The 17,495-nt window shown below is 51.2% G+C and overlaps 6 protein-coding genes across 6 annotated transcripts; 2 read left to right on the forward strand and 4 right to left on the reverse strand.

Annotated features, from left to right (window-relative positions):
- Nucleotides 1–346: 346 nt before the first annotated feature.
- BU24DRAFT_356032 (glycoside hydrolase family 2 protein) lies at nt 347–7,188 on the reverse strand (the record flags this gene model as incomplete). The annotated part of the gene is made up of 11 exons (XM_033523877.1): nt 347–1,111; nt 1,364–1,599; nt 1,714–1,831; nt 1,941–2,274; nt 2,343–2,912; nt 2,981–3,361; nt 3,502–3,744; nt 4,013–4,092; nt 5,882–6,159; nt 6,217–6,751; nt 6,811–7,188. The coding sequence occupies 11 exons, from the start codon at nt 7,186–7,188 to the stop codon at nt 347–349; spliced, it is 3,918 nt and encodes a 1,305-aa protein (XP_033379351.1).
- A 1,259-nt stretch (nt 7,189–8,447) lies between these two features.
- Nucleotides 8,448–9,764, reverse strand: BU24DRAFT_51063 (uncharacterized protein). The gene is made up of 3 exons (XM_033534346.1): nt 9,173–9,764; nt 8,887–9,122; nt 8,448–8,828 (listed from the first exon to the last, which is right to left on the reverse strand). Exons 1-3 carry the CDS (start codon nt 9,464–9,466, stop codon nt 8,540–8,542), a joined length of 819 nt encoding a protein of 272 aa, XP_033379352.1. The 5' UTR covers nt 9,467–9,764; the 3' UTR covers nt 8,448–8,539.
- Nucleotides 9,765–10,441: 677 nt separating this feature from the next.
- BU24DRAFT_51051 (uncharacterized protein) lies at nt 10,442–11,332 on the reverse strand. Its single transcript, XM_033534344.1, has one exon. It carries the CDS (start codon nt 11,121–11,123, stop codon nt 10,578–10,580), a length of 546 nt encoding a protein of 181 aa, XP_033379353.1. The 5' UTR covers nt 11,124–11,332; the 3' UTR covers nt 10,442–10,577.
- BU24DRAFT_51052 (uncharacterized protein) lies at nt 11,333–12,244 on the forward strand. Its single transcript, XM_033534345.1, has one exon. It carries the CDS (start codon nt 11,541–11,543, stop codon nt 12,135–12,137), a length of 597 nt encoding a protein of 198 aa, XP_033379354.1. The 5' UTR covers nt 11,333–11,540; the 3' UTR covers nt 12,138–12,244.
- Nucleotides 12,245–14,454: 2,210 nt separating this feature from the next.
- Nucleotides 14,455–14,932, reverse strand: BU24DRAFT_51155 (uncharacterized protein). Its single transcript, XM_033534347.1, has one exon. It carries the CDS (start codon nt 14,841–14,843, stop codon nt 14,532–14,534), a length of 312 nt encoding a protein of 103 aa, XP_033379355.1. The 5' UTR covers nt 14,844–14,932; the 3' UTR covers nt 14,455–14,531.
- A 568-nt stretch (nt 14,933–15,500) lies between these two features.
- BU24DRAFT_51157 (uncharacterized protein) lies at nt 15,501–17,103 on the forward strand. Its single transcript, XM_033534348.1, has 2 exons — nt 15,501–16,243; nt 16,305–17,103. The coding sequence occupies exons 1-2, from the start codon at nt 15,806–15,808 to the stop codon at nt 17,022–17,024; spliced, it is 1,158 nt and encodes a 385-aa protein (XP_033379356.1). The 5' UTR covers nt 15,501–15,805; the 3' UTR covers nt 17,025–17,103.
- Nucleotides 17,104–17,495: the final 392 nt, after the last annotated feature.

Genomic DNA, 17,495 nt, shown 5'->3' on the forward strand with positions numbered 1-17,495 from the left:
ATGTCGATAATATCCTTTTTTTATTTCTTGCTCTTTCGGTTTTGTGTCTCTTGTCCCTTTCGATTCTGCTGCTGGTACTTTCTCTTTCTTTCTTGTTGCTCATCAAGTATCATCCTTGAAATCTTAAGATCCTGTCCGTTTTTTCTTACACCCCTCGTCGGTGTTATGTGCATGCGTGCGTGCGTTCGTGCGTCTCGTAGTATCAGATCATCGTCACCCTCACGCTCGCTTTCTCTTTCTCTCCCTCTCTTTTGTCTTTTGCCGAACCTGTCTCTTTTCTTCCCTTCTTTTTAGCCTTCTCGATTTTCGCAAGCAGCAGCCCACCCTCACTCCACCATCATGACCATTATTCCTTGCCAAGATATGTCCACTTGAGCGCAGCGTCGTTTGCGCCGAGTCCCCTGACCTTGATGACCTGCTCGTCGCCTGGGACGACATCGATTGCGGAGTCGTTGACCAGCACGCCGGCCCTCTCCTCGAACACCAGACCCTTGGTCGGCTTGCTGGCCCTGACGAGAATCGTGTCGCCCCTGGGCTCGACCTCGAGGCCTCGGTCGTGGAAGTCGAGGTACTTGAGCGGCTGCGGCCAATCGCAATCGCGCGAGACAATCTCCCCGTCGACCCATATCCTTGCGGCCAGGACGTGTGGCTCCTCGTTGACATTGTCAATCGTGCCCGATAGCACGTCCGTCGTGCCGTTCGCTACCACTCTGATGTCCTTCTTGACAACCTTGTCCTTGATCTCCTTGCCGGTCGCGATGGAGATGAAGCGCAGCTCCACGGTGGCCGTCAGCTCCTCCGTCTTGCCGCTCGCGACCCACAACTCGAAGTCGCTGGTCGGCGGCACGCGGGCGTGGACGACGCTCCAGTCGAAGTGGGCGCGCTTGACGGCGACGGCGACGGGCGCCAGCACGCGCCTCATGGCGTAGTACGCCGGCTTCTTGCGCTGGAAGTAGTCGACGATGGACCACGAGGTGACGGGCCAGCAGTCGTTGAGCTGCCATACCAGGGCGCCTCCGCAGAACCGCTTCTGGCCCCACTGCCTGCGCCATCCACGGTACCCAAACATTAACGCCTCCGCTTGCGACAGTTGCGTCAGGTGGATAAATGCCTGCCATGTTCACATTTCAATCTTAGCACAAGTATATTATAGGGGAGGGGAGGGGGAGGCAGTGGCCCCTCGCAACAAAGTACTCTCAACGTAACGCTAAACGCAACGCAACCTGGCCTGCATGCAGGTAGAACAGGTAAAACGCAAGCGAATATCAAACCATAAACTATAAAACCGGACAGAGGGTCATATAGTATAAGGAGAGAGGGTAAAAAAAGAACAGAACACTGCAACAAAGAAAGAAGAACTAACCTCTAGGTCGGTCTGGGTCCTGAAATTCTCCACCAAGTAGGTCGCGATGCGTCGCTCGTGGCCGTCGGCCTTGTTGTGGAAGTCGAGCATGTGTGATTGCGGGTACAGTTGTGTCGGATCCGTGCAGTAGTACTTGATCGTGTCGATGTGCGGGAAGGCCTCCATGCCAAACTCGCTGTTGAAGCGTCCGCCGAGGGTGTCGAAGATTTGATACTTCTCCTGCGTGCCGTGCCATACTGTTCACCAAACCCTTCTTGTCAGCCTTTGTTGAGGGTGCATGATAGCATGTGAGAGCGTGAGAGTAAAGGGGGTGTGGGTGTGATCCAATTGTCTATTGGGAGATCACTCACCGTTCCACTGATGCATGTCTCCAACCGTCTTGTTCGACGTCTTCAAGCCATCGCCCCATGGGCTTCCCGGGTGGTACGGGATGTGAGGGCTTTCTGCCTCGACAACTTCGGGTAGTATCTATCGTAGATCCATGATTAGAAACTGAACTGCAATGGTAAAGTGCGTGCGGATACGCGGTATCTGAACAGCCCAGCCAAGTATCTGATAATACTGCACTGCACTGCACTATACATTTGAGACAGCTTACCTTCTCATAAATATATCTCGCGGGGAAATCGGTCTTGAGCCAGTTCTCCGGGTCCTTGTCTTCGTAGTTGTAAGTCAGGCCGTAAGACTCCTGCACTTGGTAATCCTCGTTGTTGCCGGCGTAGATTGCGATCGAGGGATGGTGTCGTAGCCTGCCGACGTTGGCGGTGCACTCCTGCTCGATCGACTTGAGGATCTCCGGGAACGCTGGGTAGTTTCCGCAGCCGAACATGAAATCCTGCCAGACCAGCACGCCGATCTCGTCGCAGATGTCGTAGAAGATGTTTTCTTCCCAGATACCTCCGCCCCAGATGCTGCGTTCATGGTTAGTCTGACACTCTTCTCTCCATCTCACTTTTCACCCATGGAGTACAATGCTCACCGAATCATGACCTGGTATCCATCCACCATCATCTCCAACCACTTGCGGTACCTCTCCTCCGTGACGCGGGGCGTGAACGAATCCGCTGGAATCCAGTCGGACCCGCCGCAGAAGACGTCGACGTTGTTGATGCGGAAGTAAAACGTCTTTCCGATCTCGTCGGGCTGCTGGACGAGCTCTCCCTTGCGGAAGCCGGTACGACGGCTGGACTGGTGCAGCTCGACGCCGTCCGCCGACGACACCACCGCGGTCACTTTGTACAGGGACTGTGGACCGTAGCCGTGCGGGAACCACAGCTTGGGCTCCTTGACGTGGAACTCGACGGTGGCTACGCCGTCGCTGACGGAGGCCGTCTCTTTGAACACCGCGTTCTCGCCGTCGCGAACCTCGAAGGCGACGCTGTTTCCAGATACGCCCTCGACCTTTGCGGTGATGGTGCCGCTCACCGTCTGAAGGTTGTCCGAGAGTTTGTAGTCGACGCGAAGGTCCGAGATTCTAGACTGGTATGTCTCCAGTCGGACTGGACGCCATGGACCGCAGGTGTTGAGAATCGGGCCCCAGTCCCATCCCCTTTATGCACATTACAGTCAGCGATCATAATTCAGATGATAGGGGAAACAGGGTGCAACCCTACTTACCAGTGGTATTGTGCCTTCCGCACAGCGAGACGAGACATATCGCCATTGAAACCAACCCATTGGTGCTCGGGATGCGCCTCACGGATCTTAATGGCCTCCAGGCGTGCCGAGGCGAAATCGATCTCCAAGACGTTGTCGGATCCGGGTTTCAATTGCTTCGTCACGTCGATGCGGTGCGGGATGAACATGTTGTCGCTCTTCAGGATGACGTCGCCGTTAAGCTTTACAGTCGCGAATGTGTCGAGGCCGTCGAAGGCGAGGACGTGGACGACGCCGTCCTTGGAAGCTTCGACGGAGGGCAGCTTGGTCTTGTACGTCCATGTCTTGTCGGCGACCCATTCGGCCTTGAGCTCGTTGAAGCCTAGGAAGGGGTCGGGGATTCTATGCGTGGGCGCAGACGTGTTAGTTCATGCTTTCATATTCGACGGGGCATGTCTCTTTCATATTGGGAGACTTGGGATTATTGTTTCTTCTATTCACAATTCCAACAGGGATCCCCCTCCCATGCGGGTATGACATACTTTCCATGATCAATTAAGTCCAGATGGACATTAGTTGGGACGCGAGCGACGGACAACCAGGCGTCTGCTGCGGTATCATCTGCTTGCTTGAAGGACCAGCCCTCAGAGAGCTCGTGGACGTTGAGAGCTTGGGCCATGGTTTCGGTTTTGGAGGGGTGCTTGATATCGATAACAGCAACTGAGGTCGATGACGACGTTGACAGGGACGTCGATGGTAGCTGTGATGCAGGACGAGGACAATCACTCGGTTGATTGCACACCAGGATGCGCATTCAGTAAAAAGAAAATGCCGTTGTTCCCTTCCAAAGAAGAGAGAAGAAGAAGAACGAGAGTATAAGAATTGGGAATTGGCAAAAAGAAAGGGATGTCCGGTGGTTTTTCAATGTTTGGAGCTCTTCTCAGTCGCCATGCATGCAGCAGCAGATGGCATGGCTCTTATTTCTTTCTGCTACATGTAAATAAGCTCATCAATTAGTAAATATTTCCTAGTCTTCTGACACGAGACAGAAACACGGCACACACGCAGAACACGCCGACAAAGAGGTAAGGACGTTGCGACTTGGCCGGAGCACTTGAGGCCGTTTGTGGTACCTCAGATTATTTTTCCCACCACGGTCTGGTGGTTACATAGTACGAGTGGAGCTGGATAGTGGGCAAGCTGGTACGAAACGGGAGGTGCAAAGAGACAGCTCCGTTTCCAAGATGGTTTAGTGACTTGTTTTAGTTGATATCTTTTGGTGGCTGCGGAGTCGTACCGAAAATTAGGCACGACGCAGCAAGCCAGCCGCGCGAGGCAGCGAGGCAGCGAGGGGAGGTATGGCCCGCGCGCCCGACACAGCGGTGAGATGCTTCGATGGAGGGACACAGAATGACTGAAGAGACGCGGCATCTCCGTTAAGGGAGCGGAGGATCCCTCTCCGTGGTCAGGAGAGCCGTCAGATGCTCGATGGGGCGGTTGTCCCTTCGTCTCAGTGGCTACCCTTGGCGGGGTACGCTGCGAGGAACCGTCGTTGGCGTTTTCAAATACGAGGAAGATGGCGATGGCGATGGGAGATGGAGGGTGCGTTTTGCATTACATAGGTACACGATGGACGATGGAAGGATGCAGTTCGGGAGCTTCATCCGAGAAACACATCGCATCTCTATTCTTGTCGATATCAAAAATGGAGAATTTATTCCGTACCTTTCTTTGTTTGCTTCTTTTCTCTATGCCAATTCCAACAGCGCAGTAGTGTTGTAAAGTTAATAATTGATTGTACTTGTTACAGTAAGTCATCTATATCTCGAGGTGACGTCGTGCCATGTGGCCCCTCCCCCTCCCCTCCCATTCCTCCATGGACACACTCACGCCCCGCCCCCCACGTGGGGTAAACAAAAAAGCAACAACTATAATATCCCAAAGAAATTATATCCCCAGAGCAGGAATACCCTAAATGGATGGCAGCACGCCCTCCGTAACGTATAGGGATCATGTTAAGCAATTTCCATAAAACAAAACTGCATCACTTGACATTTTCCCACGCACGCTCACCGCTCGCTCCTCAACGAAACGGAACGCACAGGAGGGTTTCGTCGGCAGTTGGCATACGTCGCGAGCAATTCATGCAACTCGAGAAAGCATGTCAGCAGGTAGATGTTGGCATTTTGGCCTAGTATTCGATGATTTCAACGCCAACACTCTATGTGGAAACCGAAAAAAGCTGGTATACTTCGCGTATCCATGCCCAATTCGAAAGTCTGACGGCTGCAGCGTACATGCATGTATGCATGGCTGCGGGCGCTGATGCGCAGGCGTGCTCCCGTCTCCCGTTCCATGGACCATGTTGTTGGTGAGATGGAAGTGTTGAAGTCCCACCGGGAGGGATAGGGTCCTTCGGTAACACTGTTTTTCGAACACGCATTCGAAGAACCGGATTGCATTGGTTTCTCAATTTAGCCTATCTACAGAGCGAAGTGCACAAGGCGTTGGTGAGGCCGTATCAGCTATCTTACCGCTATCTTCGTCCATGTGGTGCTATATCTCATGCAACCAGGTTACAGAGACAACACTTTTGGTAAAGACTCCGTGGATCTTATTAAAGAACGTGCTGTAGCCAGTCGAGGCAGGTTGTAATCAGGAAATCCCGATTGTTGGAGCTAATGACGTGCTCATAGCGAAGTTATTGTTTCCCTTAAAACAAGTCTATAGGTAAGTAATACTAAGGAACGATAACATAGAAGAATACTGCATTGGCAGCTACGAAGAGGGTATCTAAAATGACTCTACTACAGACGCGACACGTAATCAACAATCTCAAACGCTTCCATCTTCTCCTCTTCTGAACAAATCTCCGAGCTTTCCATATCATACTCGCACTTACAGGATCGTCATGCATGCAACAGTGCATGCAGCCATGAAGAAAGTTACCATGAGGGCGGTACTGTCCAATCGGATGCTCCGCATTCCATCACTGCGTCGGACTACATCGGCCCTGATTTTTTTCATCGACATTGCAGATTGACTGTTCTTCTCCTTGGATACACGCCCATCTTGAGCAAGCTGACGCATAGCCTCTGCGTTTGTGGCCAGAATATTTGTGGAGCGCGCACCCGGGCAGAAAACGACCTCGAACCCAGCGCCTGATGGGATGATAAAGGTAGAGAGTTGGTCGTCATATGCTAAGGGCATCATGTTAGCGGTGCATCTCAAGGTACGCTCCAACTGTTTAATCTTACCAAAGCTGTAAGCATCTGGGCAGATTTTCTTCACTGATTTTGAGTAGTCGCCGGGTTTGCAAACGTCCGGCGAATTGTACTCTCCCGTGCAGCAGTCTTCGGGACGATTGTTCTTCGCACAGGCCGAGAAGCAGGGATTGAATGCGGGCCGCTGGATGTTATCGTCAGGGTAAGGGTACACACCATCGCCGGGCTTCTCGGGGGGCTCCTGCTGCAGATCCCACGGACACCACCGGGAGACCTGTTTGTCGTTGACCTTTTGATCGAAATCCAATGGGTAAGAGCTGTTGGTCCGGAGGAAATTTTCGTGGCCACTGGTGTATGGATCGTAGCCCGGCTGTTCCAAGAGACCAAACGTCCCTTGACATGACGGATGGACTAGATTCGGAGGTATATCTTCCAGGCTCATATTCTGAAGTGGTTGAAGCACTATCGCCATCGGAAGATTGTACCCGTCAACAAGTGAGATGTCGTAATAGGTATGTCCATCACCTGCATCCAGAGTGAACTCGGCGAGGGACACTGGAACGTCACCCTACATACGCATGTATTAGATGAATGCAAGCGACATGGCCAAAGCGGACTTATACTCACCCCGACCTTACAGTCCAGAACGCCATAGCAGTCTCCAGACTTGCACGCCCGCCCACTGCCTTCCTTCGGACCAGTGCCGTCCTCGTTGAAAGTGCAATTCGTCCGGCCCCATACGCGCCCCTGCCAGTCCTCTGACACTGTCTGGTTGGATGTCTTGCCAGGCTGCAGTTCAAAGCCTTGCTTCGCAGGTCCATCTCCAGATTGAGTTCTAATCCCAGGCCAGATGGTTTCGGGGCAGTTGTTGGTGATGAGCAGAGGGGTAACGGGTTCTTTCCTCCGGTCTACGCGACGAGGCGCCACGCTCGCCATATGGTGCATTCCATCAGCGAATGGAAGGCTCGATATCAGACTAAGCGCTGCACATAGGGAGGGAAGCATCTGAAAACGAGCTGTGCCAGTACGACGGCCTCTGGCTTGGACTGACTTCATGGCGATATTCGGTTTAGAGGTAGTACAGGATAAATGAGGTTGAGACTTGAATGCTTAGTGGTAAGTGATAGTAATACGCGATCAGGTCCAAAGAATGAACCCGATACCGCGTGATAAAGTAGGTAATATGAACAGGGAATGGGTGAGGAAGTGAAGGGATGTGAGGGTGTCAATGTGGTTTAAGGATAAAGATGAAGCTGGACGACCAGCGTCCACGCGAAGTCAAAATCAAGGAATGCAGAGCTGCAGGAGCGATCATCATCATTGGCGTACGAAGAAGTTGCATTTCGTGTGGCCCTGCCCTGGCATTGGGAGAGTGAGTGACGCAATTGTGCCCATCCCTGCCATCTTGTCCCTGCCAAGCGCGTTATCAGGCCAGGGTCCAACAACGGTAACAGTACAGAGCCAATCATTAGCATTCACCTCTCCTGTTCTGGAACGAGCAAAATACAAGAAAAGCAAGATGGCAAACAAAGAACACTTGCTTTGTAGTGCTCAGATATTTTAATTGAAGTTAGGCATGTAAGGCTGGCTTCCTGAAAGTTTTAAGTTTTACAACTGGACTCCGTGCATGTATATTCTATGCCTAAAGTGTCTATGTAAGAGTGTACTGTAGCCAGTAAACAACCTTAACTGCTCGCGACAAACCTTGCAAAGGCGCTGTTGTGGACATAAAATACTACCAGGGGGCCAGCCCAACGTGCCAACCCTCTGTACCTAAGGTACTCTGGAATATGTATTTTTAAAAGCTCTTTTGACTATTATTAATTGAGTAAAGTCTCTCCCAGAATGTCTACCTCATAAGGCCCGAAACCTATTGATTTTCTTACAGTATGCTTTCAGATAGCTCACTAGTTTAGACGATACATAAATCTACCATGCAGCCAGCTCAACGTACCGACATTCCATGAATTGTAGAACCATTCATCAGCATTCACCTTCTATCCTCGAACAATCACAACGCAAGCAATCAAAACACACAAAAACTTTGGTGGTCAGAATTCATTTGTATTATGCCTACTCTAAGTATGGGCTTCTCGCACGACCCGCTGCCCCTCGCCCACATCCACTTCTTTATGTTAAAATCAAAGGAAAATATAAAAAAACGCCGCCCTAGCCCAAGCAAAGTACCATGGATTTCCCCATCGGCTGCTTGCTGTCTTGGAGCCAGGTCTTTATATAAGAATGGTATCATGCTCTCAATCCAAAGTGCCCTCACCCATCCCGCCGCCGCGCTTACGTTGCGGCAGCGGCGAAGATCACAAGAAAATGTCCTCCAAGAGGAAAGGGGGTGGTATTTTTACAATACGAAAAGGGCTGCAAGACCGGCCAGTCCAAGGCCGAAGTACGATTGCGAGGAGAGGGCGGGAGCGGCGTTGACGCTCTGCTGGGCGGGGTCGACGGAGGTGGATGTGGGAGTGAGGCCGCCGGCGGTGTTGGAGGCTTCGGTGCCGGGGTTCTGGGTGTCGCCTGGGGTGGAGGAGGGCGAGGTGGAGGAGCCGCCGCCGCTCTGGCCAGGGCTGAGGTTCTCGGGGGCGTTGGCGGCGAGGGCTTGGAAGGCCTCGACGGTGCGGTTGCCGGTCAAAGGACTGGAATGGCGTGTTAGTTGGAATTGGGAGGATGGTTGAGACATTATAGGGAACTTACGCGTTGATGGCACCAGCCATGCCGTTTTGGCAATGTTGGCCTTGGGAGCAGTAGAACCAGATGGGCTTCTCGTCCTTAACGCGGATTGTGTAGGTCAACTTGCCACCGCCAGTTCCATTGCCAGCGGCCAACGAGGCAGGCATGAATCCGGACCAGAAAGCATCTGTCTTATTGGCCATGACGTTCTGGATAGGAACGCAAGGCTGTCCGAAGGTAGACTCAGCAACAGAGTGGTTCTGTGAAGAGTTAGCTGGAAGAACGCAGATTGCGAAGTGAGTGGACTTGCCTTGGGGTTGAACTGGAACTGAACCAAGTCACCAGGCTTTGCCTGGATGTTGGGAGGAAGGAATTCGAGAGTTCCATTTGGTCCGCCGACTTGAATAACGTGAGTATTGACCATTCCTGCTGGTGGAGCCTCCCCAAGAAGTCCAGTTCCTGTTGCCAATGCCGCCGCAGTGGTTCCTGTTGCGAGCAGAGTCTCCGATGCTACTATCGCGGTGGCCTGCTCGCCCTCGCCGTGGGTGGTGGCTGCTGCGAACCCAAGAAGGGCAGAGGCGATGATTGATCTCGAGAAATACATTGTGTATGTGGATTTTTTAATTTTTCTGACCTTGTCGAAAGGAGTGACTTTGGAATTACTAGATTGTAATAGACGTGCGTGAATAAAGGCGACTAGCGCTCTGAACTGGACTGGCCAGATGAAATTAAGAATTGAATACGGAAGACCGCAAGAAAGGAATTGAAGAGAAAGTGGAAAGGAAAGCAAACACAAAGTACGGAGGAGATGGAGGAGATGTGAGCCTGACTACATGGCTATAGCGATTCTTAAGGCATGAAGACGTCTGTGGATCAACGGCTAGTGCGCACTGGTGCCGACGTACTCCAGGGTAGCCAAGACGTATTCGAAGCATAGAATGTCCCATCTGCGACATGTCAGAATCAGTTCGTGCATCAGCCACGCGCTCGGCGGGTTAACTTCCGGATCTGAGGCTCAACGTGCCGAAGCGAGATAATATCCCCCGACTGGCCCCAGTCTGCTATTGTACGGAGAGTACAACCACGCGAATCGCAACTTTTGAATGACCACAGTGCAGCGCAAATGTGATAATAAGATCGAATGGCTCAGTCAATTCGTGCAATTCATTTCATACTAATCCATCAACTGTGTTCGTTGAATTATTGCATTCGTTCATACCAAATTAGGGAGGTCGAAATTATTCTCGTTTTGGGGTTGGGGGGTTGATGTGACGAAGCGTCCCCTGTTTGGTCTGCGTTACAGAATGCCTCAGCATGCCCGACACGACCTGTTGATCCGGGAACGTCTAGACCGGGGTTACCAAAAACGTTCGGATGGCTCCCATGCGAGATTGCATTGTTTGCTGTATTCATGTCCACCTCATGCCGGTGGAAACTGCCCATCCGTGGATATTGTTTGATGTAACATGAGTTCGTTATTGCGAGGATGACATCAAGGCACCCTCTGGCCAGGGCAGTCCGTCTTGTCGCGTTTCATAGCATTGTTTTTGCTTCAGCGACTCTGCGAACAATCTCTGTTTGCGAGCGACAATAGTTTCGTAGTCAGTCGTATGTTTAAGCCCTTTACAGGAAAGGTAACGAGGCACTCTGGCACGAGAACGCGCCACACCCCTTCTTTTCGCGGGTGATCAATATCTGGAGAAGGCGACCCCAACTTAGAAATCCAGCACCAGCTGTGGCGCCAGTTTCTCAAGATCCTCAACTTGCAAATACCCGTCCATATGGCTGCCTCCTTGCCGGGCTTCGCTGCGCTCGAATCGCGCTCTCGCAACAGCTTCGCGCACAAATATCTCCATGTACTTTCCCACGAGCTCCATAGCACCCTTCTGGATTTTCATGTCCTTGTCCTCGAAACCCTCGTATAACAGTCTTGCCAGCAACTTTTCGGGTATAGGATCCAGCTGAGGCTGCAGTATCGAAGTATGTTCGACCTCAGTCGCATCCTCCATCAATTCATCGCGATCCGACTGTGAAAGGGCATCCTGTTCGTCGTCCTCATCCTCTGAATCAGAAATGAGCGTCAAAGAGGGCTGCAAACCAGCCCCCGCAGCAGATGTTCTCTTTGCGGGGCCGGAAACGCGCGAAGTCGTCGCCGCTGGACCGCGTTGTGCAGTCGTCGTGGACGAATTGACAGGACGGGGCGGTTTGAATGCCGGGCCCTTTCGCTTCGGAACGTTGCTTGCCTTTGGGGCTGGCGGCATCGTCGTCGTTGAGTTTGCGCTTTTTGTGGAAGTGAGGTGTTCGTTGGTTGTGCTAGACGTGCTGTGCAGCGTGTTATGGTGTTGGTGCTGGACGCGCGCGCTATCAGGTGAGCCTTGCCAATGCACGTGGCCTGCACTCAAGAAATGGACAGCACCTCCAGCATTCACCGCAAGTTGATATGCAGAAATCTACCTGGTTAAGTTGTTCGAATTCCCACAGCTACGGTGTGTCGGTTTACAATTTAAAATGGGTTTGTTGTCGAGATTGGCGATGCCAAACACTCTACGGACTACTAATTACCTGCTCCGCATATCCCTACCATTATTGCATCACAAGACTAAAACCCTCAGCTACCACTAGCGAACAAGTTTATGTCTGTAGTCTACGAGTAGATTGTCAAGAAGCACCAGCAAATAATGAATATTTCATTAAGCCAGCAATATCAAACCTTCAATCCACATTCTCTAATCTTTTACCAGCGGGCTCAGAGGGGAATATCAAGCACAGCGTCTCCCGATCTCATGGCGATCACAGATACCACCGATCATTTGGTAGTACACCGTTTAGCTGATCCCGTACCACTAACACCACCAATGTTTCTTGCATCGCCGAAGACAAACGAAATTCTCCGGAAGAAAGGGCCATTGCAGACGGTGGGTGCGGGCGGTTTCACATTGAAAAGGAGGCTTGGAGACGACTCACAAAGTCGAATAGGGTGGGTGAGTATGAGGGAGAATAGCGTATCAATATTGTTCGATTTTCCTCTTTTTGCGGAAAAGTTTGGGTCGTGTTGCTGCAGAGCCAGTACCGTAGAACGTTACGCGGCAGATGCAGTACGTATCCAATCTCGACAGAGTTCTGACATGCGCGGTTCGGCCTCGTTTGTGAATGTGTGCAGCAGGTGTGGTCGGCCAGATCTTGATCGAGGTCTGGGGTTTGAGCTGGTTATTCAGGAGTACATACTCAGTTGTAACCAGTTCAGCAGCCTCATGGCCTCACAAATTTACTCGTGAATATATAGTTGTAGGCATGAAATACTAGCAAGGAGCCTACCGTCTGTACATATGAAATGAGACGGCCAAACAATGTTATCGTCACCTTTGCAGACGGGTAGACGATTAATCTAAGATCGGAAGCACGCACACCACCCACCTGCAACTGATCTTGGACGCCAGACTGAAAGTAGGGTTCGTGGCTTTCTGGTACTACATTGCTGTACCCCGAAGATGTCAATCAGGATGGAAAGCCGGAGCACAGCAGGGGATTCAATTCCTGGGACTTGTTCTCGGTCGTCGGCTGCCAGGAGTATCTGGTGGCCCTGGCCTGGGGTGCATATGGGTGTACATGTCGTGACAGGTGTATGCCTAAGTAGTCTATGTAGAACAGGAAGGGATAGCTGTCGGATTCGGGGCTGCTCCGGTGAGTGGCCAGGTGATGTTCTTGCATGAGGACGGATGAAGAACAAAACAAAATTGTGGCAGAGCGAAGCAAAGTCGTACCTTGCGAAGGTAGTGTGGCAGGCCGTAGCAATTGGAAGATGGAATAAGGTAGGCCACGTCGCGCCCCAGATACAAAGCAAAAAGAATCAAGAAATTGTGTTTGTGACCTTTCCACTAATTAATCCTTGGGTTTGATGGTGGGTAGTACGTGGAAGACTGTCTGTAGTCTCGAACCTCAAGGCGCCGGGCACTAAGGGCAACCAGATCTCCAGCTGTTTGGGGCAACGTTTGAGCGAAGCGAGACTGAGCAAAAGATGGTCATTTTGGGCAAGAACCACGTATCGTGGTGAATTAGTATAGCAAAGCAGGCCTGAAATATCGAAAATTCGAAGAGGAACGGTGCCGTAAAGGGGAGTGCAGCTTCGCGTAGACCAAAGCGCAGGGGACACGGAGGCACTGCAGCATGACCACAACGTCAGCAGCCGCACAGAGAAGCTTCGATGGACCGCGTGCAGCAATATTTAATGACAGCTTTGGTGAGAGGTTCGACTAGGTCATGTCGATATCGGCGTCAAGGTCCATGGGTTTTCATCTATACTTCGGTACGTGCAGTACGAGTAGCACGGCAGCAGGGGTGTACATGCGTGCGTTCACCGGGTGTCTAGAGCGAGCGTGTGTGTAAACTGTACAGGTAGCGTGTAGGTAAGGCTGGTGCCAGATGTCGAGATTCATTTCAATTCTTGGAGGTTGCAGGTGTCCAGGCCAGCCGCGCCAGCGCCGGGCGGGGCGAGTATGTAAACAGTAGGGCAGGGTGGCCTTTTAATATGTAAAAGGGATGTGAAGATAACTATTGGAGAGACGTGTGGTTGCAAGATGCAAGAGGATGTTCGGCGGGCAGATGTTGGGAGCACGGCTGAGACATGTCCAAAAGAAGACATGAAGGATCCTGAATCAAGGGGACTGGCGTAAGGTCACGTATACACAGTACTGTGCGTACCAACGTTGGTAATTAGTTACGAAGCATCTATCATTTTGTAGTTAGCAGTCGTGGGAAGAGCAATGCCATTGAAGATGGTTACAAAGTACTAAAATACATACAAGTAGGTTGGGTTGGGTAGACTGTAGGCCGAAAAGAGTATGCTGAAGCCGTGTGGAGCAACATATGGAGATACCGACCTACCAGTAGATACCGAATGTACCTAGGGCATGTATGCTTCGGATGTTTGTATGGATATGTATCATGTATGCGCCGCACACCGGCGTCTGACAAGTTGCCAGCGCTTAGTAGATGTTGTACTCCGTACACAACGATGGTATTATCTACCTAGGCGTTCTAGGTAGGTAATTATTCTTAGCTTAGCACGATTACTCGGTCTACAACTACGTATGGAGTACTGAATACTCTATACAAACCGTACTTTCTCTGTCTTCAGTACTCTGTATGTCTCTCTACTGTAGGAAATAAATATAAGAGATCCTTGATCATAGAAGAGGGACCAAATGTCCGGCATGAATTAAGAAGAGCGGAAACCTAGGCGAGTCCATTCAAACCCTGCCTGGCCCACCTTCGTCCCTCGTCCCTCGTCCCTCATCGCCCAAGAAAAACAGGCAGCGTACTTGTAGTTGTATGTAGAGTGTATTGTTGTGTGTAGTGCAGGTTCATTGGTTGGGGACGTGTGGGTGGGTTTAAAGTGCTGCGTGATGCAATGCGAAAGTCACATCCCCGTTGGTACAGAGGGTTGGCATGTCGGGCTGGCTCTCTGCCGCTGGTAGTATTTTATGCCTACAACAGTGCATTTACAAGGTTTCATTGCAAGGAGTTGAGATTATTTATTGGCTACAGTACACTCTGATATGGATACTCTAGGTAATTATAGAAGACGTGCCAACCCTCTGTAGACAGGGTGACAGGGTTCTGGTATGGAAGGTTCATCCATTCATTCGATTCAATCGATCAAATCAATCAATTTACAGCCTCCCGTTCCACTCTTCAGCGCACATGCACACTCTTTTTATATTATCATAACCATCATCACCACCGTCTTCTTCCTCTACCAACAAATCAACAGAATACTTCGAAGATACTCTGTACTCCCCCGTACTCCCCAGCCATGTAATGTAGACCATGGATACCTTACTGTAATTACTATAATTAATCCTCTGTACTCTCGACCAAACTAACGTGAACCTAATTGACTTGTTATGGACGGCGCATGAATTAATTATTATTATTCCCACCATCACCGCCATTCCATGCATCCCATTAAAGTACGCCTTCATCCCTCCATGATATACATTCCTCTCGGCCTCTTCTTCTTCTTCCTCTTTCTACTCCTCCCATAATATAATCAACCAAATATCCACCGGGCGATCCTCCACATTGTTTCAACCACTCCATACACCAGGTCACTACTTCTCATCCTGACTCCTGCTCCTTTTCCTTCGCCTCCTTCTCTCTCTATCCTCCCTCCCTTCTACTTTCTACTTTACTCCTGTCCCTCGCTCCTGTTGTTTGTTCCACCTCTTCCAGCTCTATTATTACACAAATATTACTACCAGACTCCCATCCCACATTTTCCCACTCACACGCGTCCTCTCGTTTCTCCTCGCCCCTCCGCCACCACAACTTCATCTACGAGTATTACCCTGAGTTTGAACACCCACCCACCCACCTAAAACCACCCCTCTGATCAACCTTGAACCACGACCACGCTCACTCTCACTCTCACTCTCACTCTCATGCTCACGCATCGCACACAACCGAACGCCTCCACCGACTCGAACTGTCTCTCCTAACTACCTATACTAAACCTAAGTTACCTGTCTGTCACCCCGTGGACCATCGATAAGAGACACCCCATTCCGGACTACTCAAGGGCCCGTGATCTGCACGGTAGTACCACTACAAGTGCCTTACCACATCACCCACACCTCTTTTAATCCATATCTAGTCCCTTCACTCCCCTTCGGTCCCGCCTCAGGAATTCCACGGCTCCCCTCTCCAAACAACAAACACCCAGAAGTAACCAAACAACACTCGGTCAACCTCCATCGTTCGTTGTCCAGGCATACCGCCTCCCACAGTCACTGTAAACAGTCATTACGTATCCAGGCCCTTCAAATACACACAAAACAGAGACGTACATATCGAATACAGACGAACATACCCAACGGCGCTGACTTGACCTTCTTCTGGGCACCCATCTGTACCATACTTTCTGCTGTGACGTGCCTACGACAGCATGCCACATTCGGCGAACGGTAGCTCGCCCACGCCAATGTCGCGATCGTCCTCGCCCTCTGCTGAGGATACCAATACAAATACTACCGCTCAAGTCGAAGCCGATGCCTTTCCAAAACCTGCCGGCATCTCCCTCCAGGCTCCTAGACCTACGGAAGGCCATTTGTCGCCATCCAGGTCAACCGTTTCCTTCGATTCCTCGCCGCGCTCTGTCCAGGCCATTTCCGAGCAAAACGTTGGTTTTGATGATGCACGACATACCCGATCCGCCAGTCGTGGTGCCACAAATGGCCACCACCCACCGACCAACTCAAACTCGCGCCAGCGCGCCCAGTTCTTTGAGGATCGGTTTGCATACAAGGACGATTCCACTTCCTCCTCTCGCGACCGCGTGACCAAGGATGCACCTGTCATTGCGGACCTCCGCACGAATGTCATTGTACGTTCCCCGCTGCACCCATGTCCCCTTCTAGACTGGAACGCTTGCTAATGTTACACAGATCAAGGACGAGTACACCCTGGTGACCGACCTATCACACCATCTGTCCCAGCGATACCAGCGACCAGAATCGTCGATCATGATTACTGTCAACCACTCGGCTTGCCTCTTGCTCGGCGGATCCTTTGAACCAACCTACATCCTCACTATCAACGCACTCCCCGTCTCTATTCAGCCTACTCTCAACAAACGAAACGCCGCGCTTATCCAGTCCTTCCTGTTCGAAACGATTGGCGTACATGCAGATCGTGGCATCATCAAATTTGTGCCCATCGCCGAAGAAAGCCTCGCCACAAATGGCATGACGATGCTTGGAGAGATTGAGCGACTAGAACGCCAGCAGGCTGCAGAGAGCACTAGTCTCGTTCGTGCTCTTACGAAGAGCTCGAAACGATCTGTTATCACCAAGGCTAAGAGCAGCTTCCAGCTCGCCAGGCACGACTCTAGGGTGGTCGAGAGCGAGCGGGCAACCCCTCCTCTTCCCAGTCCGGGCCCTTGTGACTCTGGCATCGCAGTGAATGATAAAGACCAGGAAATAACGAGCACCAGCAACCTGACGCGCAAGGTCTCAACCAAAGAAAAATCCTCAAAGCAACTCAAGGAAAAATCCAGCTCGAAGTCCACACCGGCCTTCAATATTGCACCGCCACCCATCCCAGTGGATACAAAGTCCCCTAGGGTTGGAAAAAGAAAGAGCTTCATCGCCATCTTCAAGCGATAGGAACCCATTTGGGTCTTGTGGCAAGTTCCGAAACGACTCGGTAATTAATTTGTAGAAAACATACATGCATACATACATAATGGCGTTGCGCCTTCGGAGAAGTGCGTGCGGTCCCGAAGCCACGATCTCGGTGCACGGCGCCGCCCATCCACTTATCTCTATTTCCACATCACGATCGAATTACCACTTATAGCGCGACCGGCATTCTGTACTTCGGACACTTTTGGAAACATGTGATTGCTATTCGCAGCAGGTTTCACACATGGCATAGCATTCGTACGAGCATTTACGGCGTTTTTCTTTGGTGGGGCGGAGGGGAACATTCGATATCAACCCCTGGGGTCCGACAGCACATCTTTCACCTTTTCCTTTGTCCCTTTCTCCTATAACATATACCCTATCGCATTGGCATCGTTATTCCTAAAAGTTCGCATTCCATGGCGGGTTTCCCCAACCGATGTATCATGATCA

Source organism: Aaosphaeria arxii, assembly GCF_010015735.1.
Source record: "Aaosphaeria arxii CBS 175.79 unplaced genomic scaffold BU24scaffold_10, whole genome shotgun sequence".
NCBI lineage: Eukaryota > Fungi > Ascomycota > Dothideomycetes > Pleosporales > Aaosphaeria > Aaosphaeria arxii.